Genomic DNA, 23,584 nt, shown 5'->3' on the forward strand with positions numbered 1-23,584 from the left:
TTTAATGAATATAGAAGCAAAAATCCTCAACAAAATACTTGCAAATAGAATTCTTTAAGAGAATATTAAAAGAGTTGTATACCATGACCAAATGGGTTTTATCACAGGTATGCAAGCATGGCTTAACACAAGAAAATTAATGTAATATTCCACATTAATGAATCAAAAGGGAAGAACCACACAATCATCTCTATTGAGGCAGAAAGGCATTTGAGAAAATTCAGCCTCCTTTCATGATAAAAACATCTCAAAAAGTAGGAATTGAAGGAAACTTCCTCGATATGATAAAGGGCATATATGTAAAACCCACAGCTAACATCATACTCAATGGTGAAAGAATGGAGTCACCATTGCTATTCAATATTGTGCTAGAAGTTAAAAACGAAATAAAAGTTATCCAAATTGTAAAAGCCAAAGTAAAACTGCCACTATTTGCAGATAACCTGATCCTATATTTAGAAAATCCTGAAAAAGCAAAGCTACTTGAGCTAATAAATGAGTTCAGCAAAGTGGCTAGATACAAGGCTAATGTGCAAAAATCAGTGGTGTTTCTGTACACTGGTAATGAGCTGTCCAAGTAGGTAATCAAGAAAAAAATCCATTTACAATGGCAACTAAAAGAATTAAGAATAAACTTAATCAAGGATGTATCTGGCTTGTATTCAGAAAACTGCAAAAACTTCATTGATTGCTAAAAGAAATCAATGAAGACCTGAATAAATGAAAAGACATTCTGTGTTCATGAATTGGAAAACTAAATGTCATTAGGATTTCATTTCTACCCAAATTGATCTACAAGTTCAATGCAAAACCAATCAAAATTCCAATAGGCTACTGTGGAATGAAAAACAGCATCCTATTTGTGACTACTTCATTTATAGGTTCAGATTCATGTACAACACAGATATCAGTGATATGAAAACAATTTATTAGGAAAATAATGAAAAGAAAGTAATTAAAAGAGCTTTTAAAAATAAGGCATAGTTACATCACCAGATAAGATGGCACCAACACCTGAAGAAAACTGCTGGGAAGACTCAGAAACAGTATTCAGAGTCCCATTAGTAAAAATTCACAGCAATCTCGGAGACAGCATTCAGAGTTTCATTAGTAAAAATCCACAGCAGAGCATTCTTTTCCCAGGTAAGATTCTGATGAAACTCTTTCTCTTAAGATTCTCCTCTCTCCTTTCTAACTGCTTGCATGCAACTTTTATGATATCTTAACACAACAGTGGCTGAATTCCAATTAGCTTACATGACTGGGCCCAGTTTGGTCCTCTGGGAACCGGCTAGAGACCGAGAGGAGTTTCCTGGGACCTTGATAACTTTATCAAAGTACATCTCCTCTGGGAGGGTAGCCAGTCCTCCCAGCTGGAGTGCACATTTCAACAATACATTACTGAGGTCACGCAATGGCAACATCAGTTGAGCAGAACAGATTATACAAATTTATATCTCCCTTACAACAACTTTGTAGAACTGGGAAAGCTAAATATCAGTTTTATTTGGAAGGGTAAGGGGCCCCAAATAGCCAAAACATCTTGAAAGTGAAGAACAAAGTTAGAGGACTCACATTCCCTGACTTTAAAGCATATTATAGCAAAACAATATGGTACTGGCATAAAAACAGACATATGATCAATGAAATCAGACTGAGACTTCAGAAATAAACCCTCAGATCCATGGTCAATTGATTCTTTACAAGGCTTCCAAGCCCACTCTATTGTGACAGAACATTTTTTTCAATAAATGGTGTTAGGAGAATGCATAGCCATAACCAAAATAATGAAAGAGGACCCCTCTTCACCCTTGTCTCACATCTTATACAAAAATCAACTCAAAGATCAAGACCTAAATATAAGAACCAATACCGCAAAACTCCTAGAAGAAAATGTGGGGAAACATCTCCAAGATCTAGTGATAGGCAGTAGTTTTTTAGACTTTACACCCAAAGCACAAGCAATGAAAGGAAAAATATGTATATGGGAACTCCTCAAAATCAAATACTTCAGGACTGGCAAAGGTGGCTCAGTTGCAGAGTTCTTGCCTGCCATGCTGGAAACCCCAGTTCGCTTCCTGGTGCCTGCCCAAGTCAAAAAAAAAAAAAAAAATCAAATATTTCAGTGCTTTAAATCTTAAAGTACTTTGTCAAAAAGGTGAAGAGGCAGCCAGTTCATCACAGAAAATATTTGGAAACCACATATATATTCTATATATAGAATATGTAAAGAAATAGTACCCCTCAACAATAAAGAGACAAGCAACCCAATTAAAAAATGGGCAAAAGACGTGGCTTCCCGGGCCGTCTGGGAGCCTCGGATTGGCAGTTCCCCAAGCCGCAGTGGCCGGCGACCGGAGCCCCTCCCACACATGCAGCTTCCCAGGCCAGCTGGGAGCCTCGGATCCGCGGTTCTCCAAGTCATGGCAGCCGGCGCCCCTCCCCCACGTGCGGCTTCCCAGGCCAGCTGGGAGCCTCGGATCCGCGGTTCTCCAAGCCACGGCGGCCAGTGCCACTCCCCCGCAGGTGACTTCCCGGAGGGAAAGGAAAGAGTCTCCAACAGTAGTAGAGACTGAGTCCAACCTAACACCAACAGTGGCATTAATGAACAACTTCTGACTACTAAAAATAGGCCCTCAACTCAGGCAAAACTGATCAAGGCGGAAGTCGCCTATTGGGCTAACTGAAAAAGAGGAAAGGGGGTGAAACAGAGCCTTCTGCGGCTGTTTCTGCAGAAGCTTGGTTGCCTCTGGGCTCAGCGCTGGGATTACACAGGTTGCAACTGCCCCAAATGCAGAGGTGGGCTGCTTTCAGGGATCTCTACGACCTGAACCTTCCCCGCGGTAGGGGTGAAATGCAACTCAGGTGGAATCCCTCTCTCAAGGAATTCAGATCCCAGGACTTCACAATTTGAAGTCATTAAAACCAACCTACAACCTTTCCTCTGTCTCCACCACACACCCAGCAGCGAGAGTCTTCCAAAGTTAAAGGAGCCACAACATTTTTGCTGGTGGGACCCACAGACAGACAAGCACCACATACTGGGCAGGATAAGTAAAACAGAGCCCAGAGACTTCACAGGAAAGTCTTTCAACCTGCTGGGTCCCACACCCAGGGAAATCTGATTAAATGCCCAGATGCCAGCAAAAAATAACAAATCACACCAGGAAAATTGAAGATATGGCCCAGTCAAAGGAACAAACCAATAGCTCAAATGAGATACAGGAGCTAAGACAACTAATTCTGAATATACGAACAGAAATGGAAAACCTCTTCAAAAACCAAATCAATAAATTGAGGGAGGACATGAAGAAGGCATGGGATGAGCAAAAGGAAGAAATATAAAGTCTGAAAAAACAAATCACAGAACTTATGGGAATAAAAGATACAGTAGAAGAGATGAAAAAAACAATGGAAACCTACAATGGTAGATTTCAAGAGACAGAGGCCAGAATTAGTGAACTGGAGGATGGAACATCTGAAATCCAAAAAGAAACAGAAACTATAGGGAAAAGAATGGAAAAATTTGAGCAGGGGCTCAGGGAATTGAATGATAATATGAAGGGCACAAATATACGTGTTGTGGGTGTCCCAGAAGGAGAAGAGAGGGGAAAAGGAGGAGAAAAACAAATGGAAGAAATTATCACTGAAAATTTTCCAACTCTTATGAAAGGCCTAAAATTACAGATCCAAGAAGTGCAGCACACCCCAAAGAGAATGGATCCAAATAGGCGTTCTCCAAGACACTTACTAGTTAGAATGTCAGAGGTCAAAGAGAAAGAGAGGATCTTGAAAGCAGCAAGAGAAAAACAATCCATCACATACAAGGGAAACCCAATAAGACTATGTGTATATTTCTCAGCAGAAACCATGGAAGCAAGAAGACAGTGGGATGATATATTTAAATTACTAAAAGAGAAAAACTGCCAACCAAGACTCCTATATCCAGCAAAATTGTCCTTCAAAAATGAGGGAGAAATTAAAACATTTTCAGACAAAAAGTCACTGAGAGAATTTGTGACCAAGACACCAGCTCTGCAAGAAATACTAAAGGGAGCACTAGAGTCAGATACGGAAAGACAGAAGAGAGAGGTATGGAGAAGAGTGTAGAAAGAAGAAAAATCAGATATGATATATACAATACAAAAGGCAAAATGGTAGAGGAAAGTATTACCCAAACAGTAATAACACTAAAGGTTAATGGACTGAATTCCCCAATCAAAAGACATAGACTGGCAGAATGAATTAAAAAACAGGATCCTTCTATATACTGTCTACAGGAAACACATCTTAGACCCAAAGATAAACATAGGTTGAAAGTTAAAGGTTGGGAAAAGATATTTCATGCAAATAACAACCAGAAAAGAGCAGGAGTAGCTATACTAATATCCAACAAATTAGACTTCAAATGTAAAACAGTTAAAAGAGACAAAGAAGGACACTATCTACTAATAAAAGGAACAATTAAACAAGAAGACATAACAATCATAAATATTTACGCACTGAATCAAAATGTCCCAAAATACGTGAGGAATACACTGCAATTACTGAAAAGGGAAATAGACACATCTACCATAATAGTTGGAGACTTCAATTCCCCACTCTCATCAATGGACAGAACATCTAGACAGAGGATCAATAAAGAAACAGAGAATTTGAATATTACAATAAATGAGCTAGACTTAACAGACATTTATAGGACATTACACCCCACAACAGCAGGATACACCTTTTTCTCAAGTGCTCATGGATCATTCTCAAAGATAGACCATATGCTGGGTCACAAAGCAAGTCTCAACAAATTTAAAAAGATTGAACTCATACACAACACTTTCTCGGATCATAAAGGAATGAAGTTGGAAATCAATAATAGGCAGAGTGCCAGAAAATTCACAAATACGTGGAGGCTCAACAACACACTCTTAAACAACCAGTGGGTCAAGGAAGAAATTACAAGAGAAATTAGTAAATATCTTGAGGCGAATGAAAATGAAACACAACATATCAAAACCTATGGGACACAGCAAAGGCAGTGCTAAGAGGGAAATTTATTGCCCTAAATGCCTAGATCAGAAAAGAAGAGAGGGCAAAAATTCAGGAATTAACTGTTCAATTGGAAGAACTGGAGAAAGAACAGCAAACTAACCCCAAAGCAAGCAAAAGGAAAGAAATAACAGAGATTAGAGCAGAAATTAATGAAATTGAGAACATGAAAACAATAGAGAAAATCAATAAGAACAGAAGTTGGTTCTATGAAAAAATCAACAAGATTGATGGGCCCTTAGCAAGATTGACAAAAAAGAAGAAGAGAGAGGATGCAAATAAATAAGATCAGAAATGGAAGAGGAGACATAACCACTGACCTCACAGAAATAAAGGAGGTAATAACAGGATATTATGAACAACTTTACGCTAATAAATACAACAATATAGATGAAATGGACAAGTTCCTAGAAAGGCGTGAAGAACCAACTTTGACTCAAGAAGAAATAGATGACCTCAACAAACCAATAACAAGTAAAGAAATTGAATCAGTCATTCAAAAGCTTCCCAAAAAGAAAAGTCCAGGACCAGACGGCTTCACATGTGAATTCTACCAAACATTCCAGAAAGAATTAGTACAAACTCTCCTCAAACTCTTCAAAAAAATCGAAGTGGATGGAAAACTACCTAATTCATTCTGTGAAGCCAACATCACCCTCATACCCAAACCAGGCAAAGATATTACAAAAAAAAGAAAACTATAGACCAATCTCTCTAATGAATATAGATGCAAAAATCCTCAACAAAATTCTAACAAATCGAATCCAGCAACACATTACAAGAATTATACATCATGACCAAGTAGGATTCATCCCAGGTATGCAAGGATGGTTCAACATAAGAAAATCAATTAATGTAATACACCATATCAACAAATCAAAGCAGAAAAATCACATGATCATCTCGATGCAGAGAAGGCATTTGACAAGATTCAACATCCTTTCCTGTTGAAAACACTTCAAAGGATAGGAATACAAGGGAACTTCCTTAAAATAATAGAGGGAATATATGAAAAACCCACAGCTAATATCATCCTCAATGGGGAAAAATTGAAAACTTTCCCCCTAAGATCAGGAACAAGACAAGGATGTCCATTATCACCACTATTATTCAACATCATGTTGGAGGTTCTAGCCAGAGCAATTAGACAAGAAAAAGAAATACAAGGCATCAAAATTGGAAAGGAAGAAGTAAAACTATCACTATTTGCAAACGATATGATACTATACGTCGAAAACCCGGAAAAATCCACAACAAAACTACTAGAGCTAATAAATGAGTACAGCAAAGTAGCAGGTTATAAGATCAACATTCAAAAATCTGTAGTGTTCTATACACTAGCAATGAACAAGCTGAGAGGGAAATCAAGAAATGAATTCCATTTAAAATTGCAACTAAACGAATAAAATACATAGGAATAAATTTAACTAAAGAGATAAAAGGCCTACGCAAAGAAAACTACAAAAAACTGCTAAAAGAAATCACAGAAGACCTAAATAGATGGAAGGGCATACCGTGTTCTTGGATTGGAAGACTAAATATAGTTAAGATGTCAATTCTACCTAAATTGATTTACAGATTCAATGCAATACCAATCAAAATCCCAACAACTTATTTTTCAGAAATAGAAAAACCAATAAGCAAATTTATCTGGATGGGCAGGGTGCCCCGAATTGCTAAAAGTATCTTGAGGAAAAAAAACGAAGCTGGAGGTCTCACGCTGCCAGACTTTAAGGCATATTATGAAGCCACAGTGGTCAAAACAGCATGGTACTGGCATAAAGATAGATATATCGACCAATGGAATTGAATAGAGTGCTCAGATATAGACCCTCTCATCTATGGACATTTGATCTTTGATAAAGCAGTCAAGCCAACTCACCTGGGACAGAACAGTCTCTTCAATAAATGGTGCCTAGAGAACTGGATATCCATATGCAAAAGAATGAAAGAGGACCTGTATCTCACACCCTATGCAAAAGTTAACTCAAAATGGATCAAAGATCTAAACATTAGGTCTAAGACCATAAAACAGTTAGAGGAAAATGTAGGGAGATATCTTATGAAACTTGCAATTGGAGGTGGTTTTATGGACCTTAAACCTAAAGCAAGAGCACTGAAGAAAGAAATAAATAAATGGGAGCTCCTCAAAATTAAACACTTTTGTACATCAAAGAACTTCATCAAGAAAGTAGAAAGACAGCCTACACAATGGGAGACAATATTTGGAAACGACATATCAGATAAAGGTCTAGTATCCAGAATTTATAAAGAGATTGTTCAACTCAACAACAAAAAGACAGTCAACCCAATTACAAAATGGGAAAAAGACTTGAACAGACGCCTCTCAGAAGAGGAAATACAAATGGCCAAAAGGCACATGAAGAGATGCTCAATGTCCCTGGCCATTAGAGAAATGCAAATCAAAACCACAATGAGATATCATCTCACACCCACCAGAATGGCCATTATCAACAAAACAAAAAATGACAAGTGCTGGAGAGGATGGGGAGAAAGAGGCACACTTATCCACTGTTGGTGGGAATGTCAAATGGTGCAACCACTGTGGAAGGCAGTTTGGTGGTTCCTCAAAAAGCTGAATATAGAATTGCCATACGACCTAGCAATACCATTGCTAGGTATCTACTCAAAGGACTTAAGGGCAAAGACACAAACGGACATTTGCATACCAATGTTTATAGCAGCATTATTTACAATTGCAAAGAGATGGAAACACCCAAAATGTCTATCAACAGACGAGTGGCTAAACAAACTGTGGTATATACATATGATGGAATATTATGCAGCTTTAAGACAGTATAAACTTATGAAGCATGTAATAACATGGATGGACCTAGAGAACATTATGCTGAGTGAGACTAGCCAAAAACTAAAGGACAAATACTGTATGATCCCACTGATGTGAACCGACATTAGAGAATAAACTTGGAATATGCCATTGGTAACAGAGACCATCAGGAGTTAGAAATAGGGTAAGATAATGGGTAATTGGTGCTGAAGGGATACAGACTGTGCAACAGGACTGAATACAAAAACTCAAAAATGGACAGCACAATACTACCTAACTGTAATGTAATTATGTTAAAACACTGAAGCTGCATCTGTGGTGGAAAGGGGGAATTTTAGAATCATGTATGTCACTGGAAGGAAAGCTGGAGGTTAAAACATGGGAATATATAACACAGTGAATCTTGTGGTGAACAATGTCCATGATTAATTGTACAAATATTAAAAAGGTCTTTCATGAACTAGAACAAATATACTATACTATTACAAGGAGTCAATAGAGAGGGGTATATGAGAAAAATGTACCTATTCTAAACTATAGACTATAGTTAACAGTAATATTTTAATACTCTTTCATCAACAGTAACAAATGTACTATACCAATACTATGGGCCAATAATAGGGAGAGATAAAGGATAAGTGAGGATTTCAGTTTTCTTCTTTCTTTTTGTTTCTTCTCTACAGTAATGAAAATGTACTAAAATTGATCATGTGGTTTTATGCTCAACTATGTGATAATACTGTGTTCCAGTGACAGTATACCTCAGATGGTTTGAATGGTCTATGAATATATCTCAGTAAAACTGCATTAAAAAATACAAGGGAAAGGAGCTGTTAGTTCCAGAGCACAAAGAATTTGTAATCTAGTAGAGGGTGATAGAAACAAATACAAATTCATTCGTTTGTTTATCCACCTATGATTCCTTTGACAAGTGGTTTTGGATTGCCTTCTGTATACGAGACACTAAAGAAGCAAAATATGCACAGTATATAAAATGATAACATTTAAGAGGATACATTTAAGTTAATCAGAAGTTTTATACAATAGATGGTGCTGATGTGGGTGGGAAGAGGTGGGAGGGCAAGATGATAGACTAAAACGAAGGTAGAGCACTCTAGCAAAAGAGAATAGCAGAAGCTAAACTGTGTATGTCTGAGAAGGCATATGTATATGTCTGAGAAACAGTGAGTAATTAATATGATTCAAACTTAGAGAACAGAGAGGAACATGGTGGATAAGACTGCAGAGATGGGTCAAAGACAAATTGTAGAATACTAGGAAAACCTTGCCAATTAAGTTTGCACTTTATTAAGCAGTCAATTTGTGTCATTGAAGGTATGTTTGTTTTTAAAGACTGATCCAAATGTCATTAGAATTGTTCTTTGGAATGACATGTCTGATCACTTTAGTTAAGTTTGTTAATATTTTTATTGGGATATTATCTAGAAATTGTTTTAGCCTGTGTGCCTGGAGGAGGGGAGCAGAATAAGGCGAGGAGCTTTGGAATAGAGGTTCTACTTGAAGCCGTGGATGTAGAGGAGATTTGTATTTGGTTGAGTGAATGAAGAGAAGACATTCCTTGCTTTTGTTTCTTTCTAAGAATTAGAGCCTGTTAGCCCTGAAAGAGGCTTGTATAGGCTACCCAATTTGGTGCCCACATTTTAGAGTTGGGGAAACAACAGCCAGGTGAGCTACTCTGCTCTAGAGTACTGTGTCATATGATTGGTAAATGGCCCATGTGGATCTGGAATATGGTGTGGGTAGCAGAATAATTTCAGAATGGTTTGACTGTAACCTTTAATCGAAGTGGCAAGTCATTTGCTATCTCATTTGCACTAAATCCTTGATTCCTGATCACTTATACCAATACTGAATGTTGTCTTTCTGATTTTCCTAAATTAGGAAGGATATCAAGACTATGAACCTGAAGCCTAAGACAGCTTTGCTCCTAGTTTCCTGAGATCTGCTGACAGATGTCCCATCCTGTACAAGTGCTCAGTTTCAATGTGCCCACTCATAATATTTTCTCAGAGTTTTTACAGTGTATTTTGCAGTCTTCCATCAGGAGTGATTATCTGTACCTGCCCCCACGCAGCATTTTGGTGCTTCCCTCCCACTGAAATGACTACATGGAAGCAGGAACCTTGTGTGCTGTGGATATTGTGGCTACAAATTTAAAACATTAAAACAAATTCAAAACACCTAAGTGACTACCACTTATTTCTAAAGCTTCACTATTCTTTGTTTTGTTGAGAAGTTGTGATTTCCTATCGTATAATACAAGATTTTAGGCGTCTTTCAATGATTCTATCTGTCTAAAAATAATGATGTATTGTGAAATTTGTTAATATATACAATACTTAAAACTATGTGAGCATGAAACTATGCACTTATAAATATTAACTATGAGATTTTACTGTTTTGTGAGGTGTTTTAACTTGTGTTTGTACATAAAAGATGAAAATTAAAATAAAGTGTTATCTCATTCCAAAAGTATTTTATTATTTCATCCCAGCCCACTTAAATAATGAAGTCATGCTCATAAGCAATACAAAGTGAGAAATGACACAAGTCACTTAAACAGAAAGTTTTTGACAGCCATTTGAAGAGGGAAAAACTAGAGGCAGGAAATAGATGGGATTGGATTTTAACCCTCTATTCCAGGAATCCCTGAAGCAACACTGCCCAAAATACGTTTTCCGCGGCGCATTGGTGCCTTGAGAGGCTATATTGAAAAAGTGAGTTTCCTAGAAGGCATGCTTCTCACTAAGTCCCCTTTAGATATTCGCAAGACACATTAGAATGCTAAAGGCTCTGAGAAAAACTGATTAATTTTGTTTAGCCCAGCATTGCCATAAAAAAAAAAAAAAATTCCAGGTATCCTTTCCCTCCCTAACCCCACAGGATATGCCTTTAAACATGTCTGGGAATTACCAGAGAAGCATCTTGAGAAATGCCAATTCTCTAGATTTACAAAAATGTTACGGATTTGTTTAAGTTCTAATGAATATATTAATAAATTCTAGTGTACTTCTTTAAGGAAGGGGTTTTCTTTTTAGGAAAGATCCATTCACTCAACCGTGTAACAGTAGACTTGACTATGAAAAATCCTATATTAATGAACTGAAAAATTATTTGGTTTGTCTTTTTAATTATTCAGGAGAAAAACTGTGTAGTCCCTATAAGAGGTCACCAGTAGAAAGTGTGGTTTTGAGAAAGAATTTTCTAGAAGTGCTGGGCCATGCATATGTGCTTCTGAGTATACTGGGCATTGACAAACGGAATGAATGACTAGAAAAATGGTTACCATTGAAACTTCCTTTTTTTTTTTTTACTAATTGGAAAGAGATTACCACAATGCTAAACTATAAAACTGGAGAGAAGTGATAGGTCTCTTCCATTTAAGTACTTTAAAGAGCGAGGAAAACCATGTGAGAAAATTAAAATATATTTCTGTATTAGAAGCTTTCTAGTACTAATGTACATAGAAAATATCATTTTTAGGTAATGGGTGTGTGAGTGAGATTTTTCAAAATTTTCTACAAGTAACATGTCCATCATCAGAGAGCATTTGTTTCCACTTACCTATTTCAAAGCAGGTTGGAAAATGGTGGTTAGGGTGGCTATTTTTTAAGTCTTCTTATAGCACCAAATTAAAAAAAGGAAGAAATAATTGATGTTAAAATAGGGAACAGAATTAAACCAATAGCAGTAATTGGCAATAGTTCAAGGTTAGAAAAGTTGTGAATTTAAACTTAAGGATTTATATTTGTATAAATTCCACTCCAAACTGCTTCTTCCCTTAACATTTATCTGACAGATATTTGTGAGCAGTGAATTATTTCATCTATCTTAATGATTTATTTTGTGCCAAACGTTTAAACAAAAGTTTATGTGCAGCCCACAAGCTTTATCAGAAAACTTGTTTCAAACCCCACATTTGGGGGTTAGTCTGAACCTGGGTTCATTTTGCAGACCTGCATCTCCTCAAGTCTGAGTAACTTAGCCTCTTATGACTCCATAGAGGGAATTAAAAAAAAACAACACAAAACCAGATAAAGGCAGGCTTCGGCACACAGTTTGCAGCAGAGCAACATTATATGTGGTTTGGCAATACAAGCTGGATCTTTTTCCAAATCTCCTTACCCACCCACCAGTGTGATGCAAATGAATATGATTCCTCATCTTTCTGGCTCATCTACTTGGTAATTTTGGATTAAATTAACTAATTCTCTCTCTTTCCTCTCATGGATTGAATCATGTCCGTGGCAAAGACATGTTCCATTCCTAACCGCTCTGAGATGAGTCACTGTGGGCCTTAAATCAATACAACTGCAGTCTTTATAAGCAGAAGAAATTTAGGCATGGTAGCAGGTCGGAGGAGGCAGAGGGAGACAGATGGCCATGAGAAAGAGGCAGAGATTGAGTTATAGATGGCTGACAAGCCAGCATGAGAAAGCTAAAGACTGGGGAAAGCACGCCTTGCTGACACCTTCTTTTTGGACTTCTGTATAAATCCCCATTGTTTAAACCAACCTGTCTGTGGTATTTGTTATATCAGCCCTAGCAAACAAAGACGCATGCTCATGTACACACACATCTTAAGTACAAACATTAATTCTCGGAGATAGTGCTCTCTAAATTCACACAGAGGAAGAAAAAAATCATTTTTCTAATTTCAGACTTGACAGACTTCTGTCTACCCCACTGTACTCAGTATTTTCTAATCTGGGATGAGTTCATCCCGCTTTGTTCTTTCTGTCTTGGGCAGGAGTGCAACAAAGCTGACGTTTCTTTGTGAACTCTGTCCCTGGAATCAGGGATACATTTTAAATTATTATTACGTTTATCAGATATAGATATAATGAGTTATCAATATTAATTAATTAAAATCTCAAAACAACCCTAAATAGTGCCATTATTATCCTCATTTTATACATGAACAAACTGAGACACACATGGTTTGAGTGGTTTTCTCATGGCCAAAGAGCTAATAAGTGATGTGGTCAGGGGTCAAAATCAACATGGCACCGTAGTGTGTGCCCTTAGACCGTAAGCCGTGCTACCTCTCAGGGTGAGGACAAATAGCCCTATAACAGAAACTTCCAGAGGCTTAAAGAATGGGGTGGTAGCCTCACTGCTCTAGATACAATCGATTAGTATATTTCTATTTTTCTAAGGGCTTCTATGTCTGGGATAAGTGAAACAACTATTCTTTTCAGCTACATATATTTTTCCAAATCTAAGAAAAATTAGCCAGCCCCTGACAGATATCTCCTTGTATTCTAAACTATGCATTTCCTGACAATGGAACTTTATCTTTCAGTAGAAGATAAACGTGTTAGTGCCATCATAAGGCAAACTTTGTTATTCTCCTTATTGAATCATGGGTTTTTGTCTTCTGTCTAATGACCAGAGAAAAATCTAAATTAAGGTATTACTTTAATTTCCAATTATACATTTTAATAATACGCCTGAATTTAAAAATGAGTAAAAAGGGAGTGTAGGGGTGGTTCAGCGGTAGAATGTTTGCCCGCCATGCAGGAGATTCAGGTTTGATTCCCAGTCCATACACCCCAAAAAAATGAATGGAAATGAAGGTCATAAATTAAGGATTTTTATTTTTAAATAATAGTATAGCTAGATAATATTATATTCATAATATTTTATAACAAGCTGATTTTCTAGGTGTCCTTCTTTGATACAATAGTGTTACATTTTATCCTTTGAGTAAGACTAGATTTGAAGACTCTAAGTGCAAAATAATAGATTTAACACTAAAACTATTTCTAAATATAACTTAAACTCCAATACTCTTATGTTATTATCGAATATTTATTTTAATTTTTCCTTGCAGCTACAAAAGTATCTGTGGTTATTTTAAATCTGATGGCAAAAATGCTATTAGAAGCAGTTAAAAGCATTCCTTCAAAAAGCTCTAGTTTGAAACTCTACTAAGTTTTCACTATTATAATTTAGTTCCAAAGTCAGCTAAGATTGCGTATAGGATTTCCAAATGTTGTTGTAGCTAATGTTGTGGGAAGGCTTCTCTTCTTATGAAAATGTATCCTCAGATTCCCTCAAAGGTCACTGACCAGAAATTCCCACTGTTTCTATGACAACACAGCAAGATATGGTGCCTTGGAAATGTGCTGCATTTTAATTAGCTTTCTCTTGGGCTTCCTGACTGCCTTTTGCAGGTAAACTAAATACCAGTTTGTCTTAAAACTTGCAGTGAGATGAAAGCTAACCTGTGTCTGCAAATGTCAATGCTAAGCTGGGCTCCAGTAAAGTCAAATCTAAGCAAATATAGTAACAGGCTTATGTATTCGCAACAGAAATGAAATTAATACTCTTCACCTAGAATAATCAGTAATTCTTGCTTAATTATGATGGCAAAAGTTGGTGAAGAGCCTGTGCTCTAAAACTGGATTAACTAGTATGTAAACGTGAAGGATGGTATCCCGTTAGTCACTTACTACCTCTGTTAGCTTGAACTAATTACTAAATCTCTCTAATCCTATGTTTCTTTTTCTGTAAAATGCAGGTGATAGTAATACTACCTCATAGCATTAAAGGCTTAAATGAGTGAGGATTAAATTAATCAATATAAATATACAGTTTAGAACTATGCCTGGCTCATGCTAAGTGATCTGTGATGCCTATTACTACTATTATTATTTTATTATTATTACCATTATAATACTTTGCATTTTTAAAAGTAAATATGAAATTAAAAAATCTTTTAAATGTTCAAATATGCTCGTCTATATCTTCTTAATATGATAGAGTAGGGTAGGAACACTGAGAATTTGGGTTAGAGACAATTAACCAATGCTGTTGAAAAATTTTAATAATCAGTAATTATACTTATATGTACTTAGCATATCTTCTAGCCCCCGCCCCACACAAGAAAATTGGGAAAGATATCTCTAAAAGCATTGTTGCTTTTCAAAATCTATACACGGTATCTTTATGGAACATACCTAGATATATCTTGAGACTCAACCGTACTCACCACATCACGTATCTTCCCATCCAAATAAGATGTGATTAAATTTTCATACACATTCATATATTCACTGTTGATTATTGTAGTCATCAGAGAAAAAAGGAAAAAAATCAAGCACGTATAAGTAAAACTCACTGGTCTAAAACAGATTATCAATCTCATGTAAAACAGCCATTTGAATGTCCACCCCTTTCTCAAATCTCATCCATTTCTCACTGCTTTGATCCATGCCCCTCCTACTTGGTTTAATCTCATTTTTGACCCAAAAGGAGGCAAAGTTTTGCATGACACTTGTATTACACTAGAAGCAGCACTAAGAAAATTTCAGGAAATTTCACCTTAGGTCTTTGGTAAGTCTCTGGGAATCATTACCTAAAATAAGTGAGTGTTTTGGTTGCCTAGGACCTTGGGTAGCAAAGCACAGCAAACTAAGTGGCTTAAAACAACAGAAATGTATTGTCTCACAGTTCTGAACTCAAGGTGTCTGCAGGGCTGTACTCCCTTTGAAATCTGTAGGGTTTCACTGTTAACATTCACTTTCACTGTAGGATTTCCCTGAGGCTAACTTTCACTCGCTACTGGTGTTAGCCAGCAGTCCTTAGTGTGCCCTGGCTTGTAGAAGCATCACTCTGCCGCAGTCACCTTCACACGAGCTTCTCCCCAGTATCTGTCTGTGTTGATGTCTAAATTTCTTCTTCTTATAAAGACTTATGGGATTACAGGCCTACCCAACTATGACCTCATTTTCATTTAACTATTCCATTTGCAATGACCTTATTTCCAAATAAGGCCACATTCACAGTTCCTGGAGGTTAGGACCTCAGAATATCTTTTGGGGGAACACAATTCAATCCATAAGAGGGAGCAAATTGATGATAACTTGCTATATTCTGCTCTGCCAGATCATCCTGTGCAGAATGCATTGAAAGTCAGTTGGTAGGGTGGTACATACACACCCTTACACATTTCAGATACTGGCACAGCTTAGGGAACTGAGTTACAGCAGTAGCAAATTATTATTCAATTCTATCTTTCTTAAGAAAGATTAACTCTTGTAGTAAAAATAAAAGTAAAAAGGAAACACAGACAGAAGCACACTCAGAACATATTGTCTTATAATGCCTCACCCAAATCTCTATGGAAATGGTCAAGGCAAGTCTTAAGAGAAGACCAAACATTTGTAATTCAGTAGAACTGACTCCTGCTTTTGAAGATGGAATGTCATGCTGAATGTTGAAAAATTTGGCAAGTCTTAGCAAACTTCCCTAGCGCTCAGCCTTAGGCATTCTTAGTGGTTTGTTCCACCCTTCCAGGTAGACTGCTTGCTGGAGAACCATGAGCAAAAGGGAAGATAACAGCTGAGATAGGACCTTTTACACAATTTTCCTAATCTCAACTAAATCAAGATAAGTACATTATTAAAAGCAAGTATATTTATTATAGATTGTTAATAACTGATTCTGAGTACTGATTGCCACAGCAATGTTTACAGGTAAGATATCCATAGATACTTAAGCCATCTTGAAAAAGAGTCTAGTGTAACCCAAAGTTACATTTAGCAACAGCTCTGCAAATCAGTATTAAGGAGTTTTGTTTGGCTATGTGGTCACTGCACATAGTGGGAATAGATATTCAAATGCTTCACTCTCTAGGGTTTTCCACTATGAGAACTAGTTCCAAGCCAATAGACATAGCTTTTAGTCATCATCTCATGCCAACAATTCCTAGATGTACTGGGAACAGTTTGTTCAAAGTAATCCTTTCTGGAATAACAGTGATTTCCACATAATAAGCACCTTTTAAAGATGATAATTCATATAGACAGTCGGTAAATGACTTGAATTTCTTGAGCAGTTCCTTTGCTGACAAACCTCTGTCCCCTCTCCCAGGCATGCCCATAAGCAGTTTGAGAGAGACCAGTCTGTAATCCTGCATGTTCAATCATGGGATGTGCTCAGTATGAAGATACCAATGTTTTAATCTTTAACATTTAGCATTATATAATATTTCTGACTTCTGAATACATTTTTAATTTATATCCAACTTACCTCCAAAAACTTAAGACCCAGCTTACAATAAAACAAACTACCAGAAAAAAATACATTATATTGGACTGTGAAATAAAGTTGAGATTATTTTCAAAAGTGAGAAAAACTATATAGAGAGTGAAGAAAAATGTCTACTGAGAATAAGGCGTAGAATTATACATTTAGAAACTACATTTAGATCTAAGTTTCTTGGTAGCCAAATTTGAATGGAAAGCACAAATATTGTATAGTTTTTGACATCTGCAGGAAGAAAACATTTTGTTATTGTTGCTTGTGGCTTATCTGATTACTATTGTTGTTATTGCTTTACAAAAGATTCATAAAACCATTTTAATTTTTCCTATTTTTATGTCCAGTAGAAACTTAATACCGGACAGCTCTTTTAAGAACAAAATACATCCAATGGCACTCTTCCAAATGATAATATCTCACAGTTGAAGACTTATTTATAACTAGGATCTTTCTTAAAGAAGAAAAGAGTGGGAGTTGCAGCCCATCCTAAGAGGGTGGGGGACCTAGGAAATATGCCATCTTCCCCTTTAGTGCAAACACACAATATAGCCAGGATAGAGATAGCTGTTTCGGTTTGCCAGTTTTTCTAGATTTCTTGTCTGAAGCAGCTATCCAGAATCTCAAGTGCTGCACACCCAGTGATAGAATTAAAAGCATTCTTTTTCCTTAGGTTAAAGTCCCACAAGGTGATCTGTACAGATTTTGAAGGCATTTTACAACATTTAGTTATGGAAGGCCTGGTTGCCTTAATGTAAAGGACATGTTGAAAGGGACAAATATTTTTTTAAAAAATTCATTCATCTATGGGGAAAAGGAGATACAGAGAAGAAGTCTAGATATAGGGCAATAAGGAGAAAACTATCAAATAAATGACACTTAGTACACTTAAGCTCCAACAGGAGGTAGCCAGAAACTTGAGGGCAAAACACAATGCTAAGAATATCTGAGCAAGTACATTTTATTCAGGCGACACTGGGGGAGTCTGATAGTACTCAGCAACACTCCCACTTATTTCCCAGGGTTTCTGCAGTGCGATTCTGGAGCCTTTCGTGAATTGGCAAGACCAAGGCAAGCCACAATCTTAAAGACCAGGGTTCTGAAGAAATCAACAATAAGCTCTACTTAAAATGCCTTGTCGCCATGTCAACTAAATAGCCCCCAAATGTCAGTGTTGACTCAGAGGCATTTGGCAAAGCAATAAGCAAAGCTCTTACCATGCTCTTGATGAATGTGAGAGATTAAAAATTCTTAAGAAGGATTGGCATTGTTGCAAACGTAGTTCGGAATCAAATAATTTTATGCATATCTTCTGTCCAGAAGAAACAGAAATATTAAAAATGTTATTTTGCCACACATATTGGCCCCACAATCTCTAAAATGCAATGTACACTTTATATTTTAGTTTACTCTCTACTTTGTTTTCTTACAGAGATAAAACAAACATATGAATTAAAGCAGGCAGATTGATAGGAGTGCATTCTGAAAATTTCAAAACACACAACTGAAAAATTTCTGTTCCCAAGGTGGAATTGTGGCTGAACTTATGTTGCTTTTGGCTATCTGAATGATTTTCTTTTTTGGTGAATGCCTCTATCCCATTAAATTCAGACAAGAGCTGTGGGTGGGATTGCTATAGTGAGATTTCCCAAGTTTCTGCAAAGAGCTATTTCAGTGAACAGTTTACAATAGTCTAGATTATTGTAAGATACAAAAAAAATTAAGTGAGAACTGATCAAGAGTCAAGATCTAAGACAAATGAAGGAAGAAGAATCAATCTGAGGTGTTATGTACATCAAGGCTGTGCTGGTTTGAAAGTATTATGTACCCTAGAAAAGCCATGTTTTAATTCTGATCTAATCTTGTGGGGGCAGCCATTTCTTTTAATCTTGATTCAATAATGTAGATTGGAAACTTTTAATTAGATAACTCCATGGAGATGAGACATGCCCAATTACCCAATCATTGGTATGGATTTTTGATTACATGGGAATGTGACTCCTCTCATTCAGGTGGGTCTTGATTAGTTTACTGGAGTTCTTTAAAAGGGGAAACATTTTGGGAGAGAGCCAGGAACAACAGAAGCCTCAGATGCTTGGAGCCCAGCAGACATTGCCATGAGATATTAAGCAAGCCAGAACCTGGAGAGAGCCAAGGGAAGCCAAGAAATGAAAACCAGGCCTGGAGAAGGAAAGTGAAGAACCACCACAGGAATAAAAGCTGAAAGCAACAGAGCCCAGGAGCAAGGGACCAGCAGATGCCAGCCACGTGACTTCTCAGCTGACGAGGTGTTCCTAACCCATTGGCCTTCCTTGAATTAAGGTATCTTTTTCTGGATGTCTTAATTTGGACAATTTTATAGGCTTAGAACTGTAAACTTGGAATTTATTAAATTCCCCTTTTTAAAAACCATTTCAGTTCTGGTATATTGCAATCCAGCAGCCTACTAACTAACACAAGGGCCTAGCAAACAAATAGTGCTGATAGCTCTCAAAGAAAAACGTTCTTACGCCTTTCTACCCATCAGCCCTTCCCGGTAGTAAAGGGACCCTCTCTAGTCTAATCATGAAGCTATGAATTGACTGAACTTCAGGGAACCAACTCAATTTATAAATGCCCAATGCCATTTTTAGCAACTAGCAAACACCAAAGATTACACTGTCTTGATATTTCAGATAGACTGACAACAAACTTTCAACCAATAGTTTGCCACCACAAAAACTAATACTGATGAACTCCACTCTAAATATTTAAGTATATCTCCAGAACAGATAAAAACATAAACGCTAAAACCCAACAAACACTGGAAGTATAACAATGCTCCCAAACGTTAATAATTTTCCTGTATAACAATTTCAGGATTGTAGGGGAAAGATAAATTTGCAGAGTCTGTTCTGTTCAACTGATGTTGCCATTGCATGATCTTAATAATAAATTGTTGAAATGTGCACTCCAGCTGAGAGGACTGGCTGTCCTCCCAGAGGAGATGTACTTTGATGAAGTTATCTAGGTCCCAGGAAGCTCCTCCTGGTCCCTAGCTAGTTCCCAGAGGACCACCTGGGCCCGGACATATAGGCTAATTGGAATCTGGCTACTATTGTGCAGAGATGCCATATAAACTGCATGTGAGAAGTTAGAGGAGGAAGGAGGAGGAGGAGAATCTCATGGGATAGAGAGAGAGGATCTTATTCGAGAGGAGAGGAGGATGCTTTGCTTGGGACTTGTCTAATCGGACCCTGAAACTGCTCTCTCTGGGGTTCCCCAGCGCTCCTCTTTGGGTATTGGTGCTGTCCTGCCTGGTGATGTAACTTCTATTTCTAATAATCTTTTAGTTACTTTCCTAATAAATTCTTCTTCTTCTTTTTTTTTTTTTTTTTTTTTTTTGCACAGGCAGGCACCAAAAAGGCCCTATCAATTCTTCTCAGGATCTCCCTGATGTTATTTCTGTTGCATCAGTGTTGCTGATCCTGGTGAGGGTTGTTTTTGTTTTTATTTTTGCATGGACAGGCTCCAGGAATTGAACCCAGGTCTCTGACATGGCAGGTGAGAATTCTGCCACTGAGTCACCATTGCACCTAAATTCTGTTTTTATATCACTGAAGTCTGTGTTGTCTGCAAATCCAAGCCTATAAATAAATCACATTGCCTTTTATGCAACAGGGATTCACTATGTACTGCTGCTTTGAGCCACTGTATTCTTTTTTACACCCCTCAACCCCCATCCTCACTCCCACCCCACTGCTTGTGGGAAAAGAATTGCAATGTTTAACTGGTTTATGAAAAATACAATAAAAGTTACATATAAGTAAACAAGAAAATGCAGATAAAATTCCATGGCTAAATGTTTAAGCACAAAAATCAAGCACTTAATATTTAATTTACTTAAGACCAACCTAATAATTAATTTCAAGTTTTTTATTGCATTAAACCAAGTTCCTTAGTGAACATAGTTTTGGGCTCTTAGTAGAGTTCCAGGTAAAATTTTGTTCAAGGTAAGTATCTGAATGAATGAGTCAAGCTATTAGTTGTTATTCTAAACATAATTCTTTTTTGAATTGGATATATTAACATTGACATGGAAAGAAACCCATTTGTATTTTCACTAAATTTAAGAACATGATTAAAACTTGTTATATCATTCAGGTATACAATTAATATCTAGTAAGTCTAGGAGAGATGACCTTTTAAATACTTACCATCAAGCAAATGTCATTTAGCTCTGAAATTGTATTTCTCTGTTCTTTAAACCATGACCAAGTTGTCTAGATCCTTTAAATAAAGAGACTCTAGGGCATTAAAAAAAAAAAAAAAAGGGTGGTTGCTAATCTCAAAAAAAACACCAGTCATCTCAGGACACCATCAGCTTAAAAAAAGATAGCACTTCTTTTGGAATATGACATTTATCACATATTTCAAGAAGGTCTTGCTGATCTAAAATTGTAGCAGATGGAGAAGCAGCAGGTGTGAGCTTAGCCAATCTACAAGAGTGAAGATGCCAAACTAGGCCACTTAAGGCCTTTTGCATTTGAGGTTTGGAAATGGCTATATTTTAGAACAGATATAAAATACTATGTTTTATATATTATCCATTACAAATTATGTGAGTATTTTTCTATATTACATGTCATGGATATAGATCCCGAAACAGGAAATATTAGCAAACATAAACAGAGGTAAGTAAAAATTTTACCAAAGCAAAAATGGGAAAAAATGATCAATTATGGAAACTATCTCAATAGTTAATGTGCTTCTAATCTCAGGAACTTGCTTTTCTACATATTTTTATTTACTTCTACCAGATCACCTCGAATATTTGTCCTGCCAGTTATTCTGAAATTATAAAAATGTAAAATCATATTACTGTTGTTAAAAACAGAATCCTTGAGCTCTTCCACATTCTTTCTATGTAACCCTGGGACATATCTTGGTCTCTCTAAAATTTCTATTTTAATTGGAAATATTGGTTTTTATTGTACTTTGTTGTAAAGATTAGATGAATTCTACCACAATTAAATTACTCATAATAAAATCTTGCATTTCTTTAGCTTATTTAACCATTTTCATTGTTGTCAGAAAAAGTCAAGTTTTTGAGATTGAGATGTAATAAAATTAAAATGATGCAGAATGTGAAAAAGTTAGGTGGTTCCTCAAAAAGTTAAACATTACAACCTCACAATTCCACTTTAAGTATATATCCCAAAGATGTGAAAACAGTGACTCAAAGAGATACTTGTATACCAATGTCCATAGCAGAATTATTCAAGATAACCAAAAGGCGGAAACAACCCAACTGTCTATTGACAGGTGACTGGATAAGCAAAATGTGATATATATACGGAATATTATGCCAACATGAAAAGGAATGAAGTACAAGCTACAACATGGATGAACCTTGAAAACATTATGCTAAATGAAATAAACAGACACAAAAGAGCAAATATTATATGATTCCACTTAAATGAAATATCTAGAATAACAAATTCAGAAAGACAGAATGCAGATTAGAAGTTACCAGAGGGAGGGGGTGGGCTTAATGGGTACAGAATTTCTGCTTTAGATGAGGAAAAAATTTTGATCATACATAGTGGGGGTGATGATAGCATATCTCTGGCTTTCATTAATGTCACTGAATTGTATAATTAAAAATGGCTGAGGTGGTGCGTGGTGACTCAGTGGCAGAATTTTTGCCTGTATGTGCAGACCCGGGTTCAATTCCAAGTGCCTGGCCATGTCAAAAAAAAAATGGCTGAAAATGTAAGTTTTATGTGGTGTATATGTTACTATAATGTAAAAATGCTATAAATATTATTCAAATAAATATCCAGTACAAATAAATGTACCTAGGCTTAAAATGGAGTAATTCTTACATAACTATAGTATTATTTTATTATTTTTTCTTTTTTGTTTTTATAGTATTATTTTAAAAGGAAAGAAAAATACCTTGAGCAATGAGAGCTTAGGGCAAAAAGAACCAAAGGAAAAATCTTTCAAATAAAGTTTCTGTCTTTATTACCACCACAGAAATATCTTCCTATATATTAACCTTAAGAGATTTTTCATAATTTCCAAAAAGTTTTTTGACTCAATAAGAAGTATTACGATATAGAGACTTAAATTGCAAAACAAAATCTATTTAAATATGAACATCATCCTAACTCATATGAGTAAAAAGGAAAATAATAGCAAACTAAAAGTAGTCCAGCCATACACATAAATTTGAAATAGAGTTCACACTAACTAAATATAGAAATTTATGCATTTCTCACTTGTGGTTATGAACGAACACTGGAAAAATGCTTTATGCACTATCAAACTGACTCGACATTATACTATTTATATAATTTATATTATTGAACATCAATAATATAAACAGGGAGAAAGTTCTAGTATATCTTTGAACTTTATCCACAAACGAAATGTATTTAAGATTTTATATTCTAAATACTTAATTTCAGAATATAAATAAAGAAGGCATGGAGAACCAACCTCGTTCCCTGTTCTTGATTTTCTGAAAATGCGTTTATCTTTCTACTTGCAGTTTTATTCAAAATGTTCCCAGCAAAGGTAAGACACAAGCAGATATAATAATAAATAGGGTATTAGTAAAGCCCTGCAAAACTCAATTATTAACAGCTAAATAAGGTCCATTTTCACAGTGCCAGA

The 23,584-nt window shown here is 36.3% G+C and overlaps 1 protein-coding gene and 1 long non-coding RNA gene across 4 annotated transcripts in view; one reads left to right on the top strand and one right to left on the bottom strand.

Moving 5' to 3' along the window:
• SNCA (synuclein alpha) overlaps positions 1-10,053 on the top strand; it is a 146,487-nt gene extending 136,434 nt beyond the window's left edge. For all 3 annotated transcript variants that reach the window (XM_077142401.1, XM_077142403.1, XM_077142402.1), the window contains exon 6: positions 9,755-10,053. In XM_077142401.1, the coding sequence (XP_076998516.1) occupies positions 9,755-9,787 (33 nt within the window). In that variant the 3' untranslated portion in view covers positions 9,788-10,053. The remainder of the gene's footprint in view (positions 1-9,754) is intronic.
• Positions 10,054-14,861: 4,808 nt separating this feature from the next.
• On the bottom strand, positions 14,862-21,212 carry LOC143668465 (uncharacterized). The gene is made up of 3 exons (XR_013168458.1): positions 21,118-21,212; positions 18,139-18,233; positions 14,862-14,934 (listed from the first exon to the last, which is right to left on the bottom strand). It is a non-coding gene; the product is annotated as an uncharacterized LOC143668465 (long non-coding RNA).
• Between the last annotated feature and the right edge of the window lie 2,372 nt (positions 21,213-23,584).

The sequence above is a fragment of the Tamandua tetradactyla genome, chromosome 24 (genome assembly GCF_023851605.1).
Source record: "Tamandua tetradactyla isolate mTamTet1 chromosome 24, mTamTet1.pri, whole genome shotgun sequence".
NCBI classification, from domain to species: domain Eukaryota; kingdom Metazoa; phylum Chordata; class Mammalia; order Pilosa; family Myrmecophagidae; genus Tamandua; species Tamandua tetradactyla.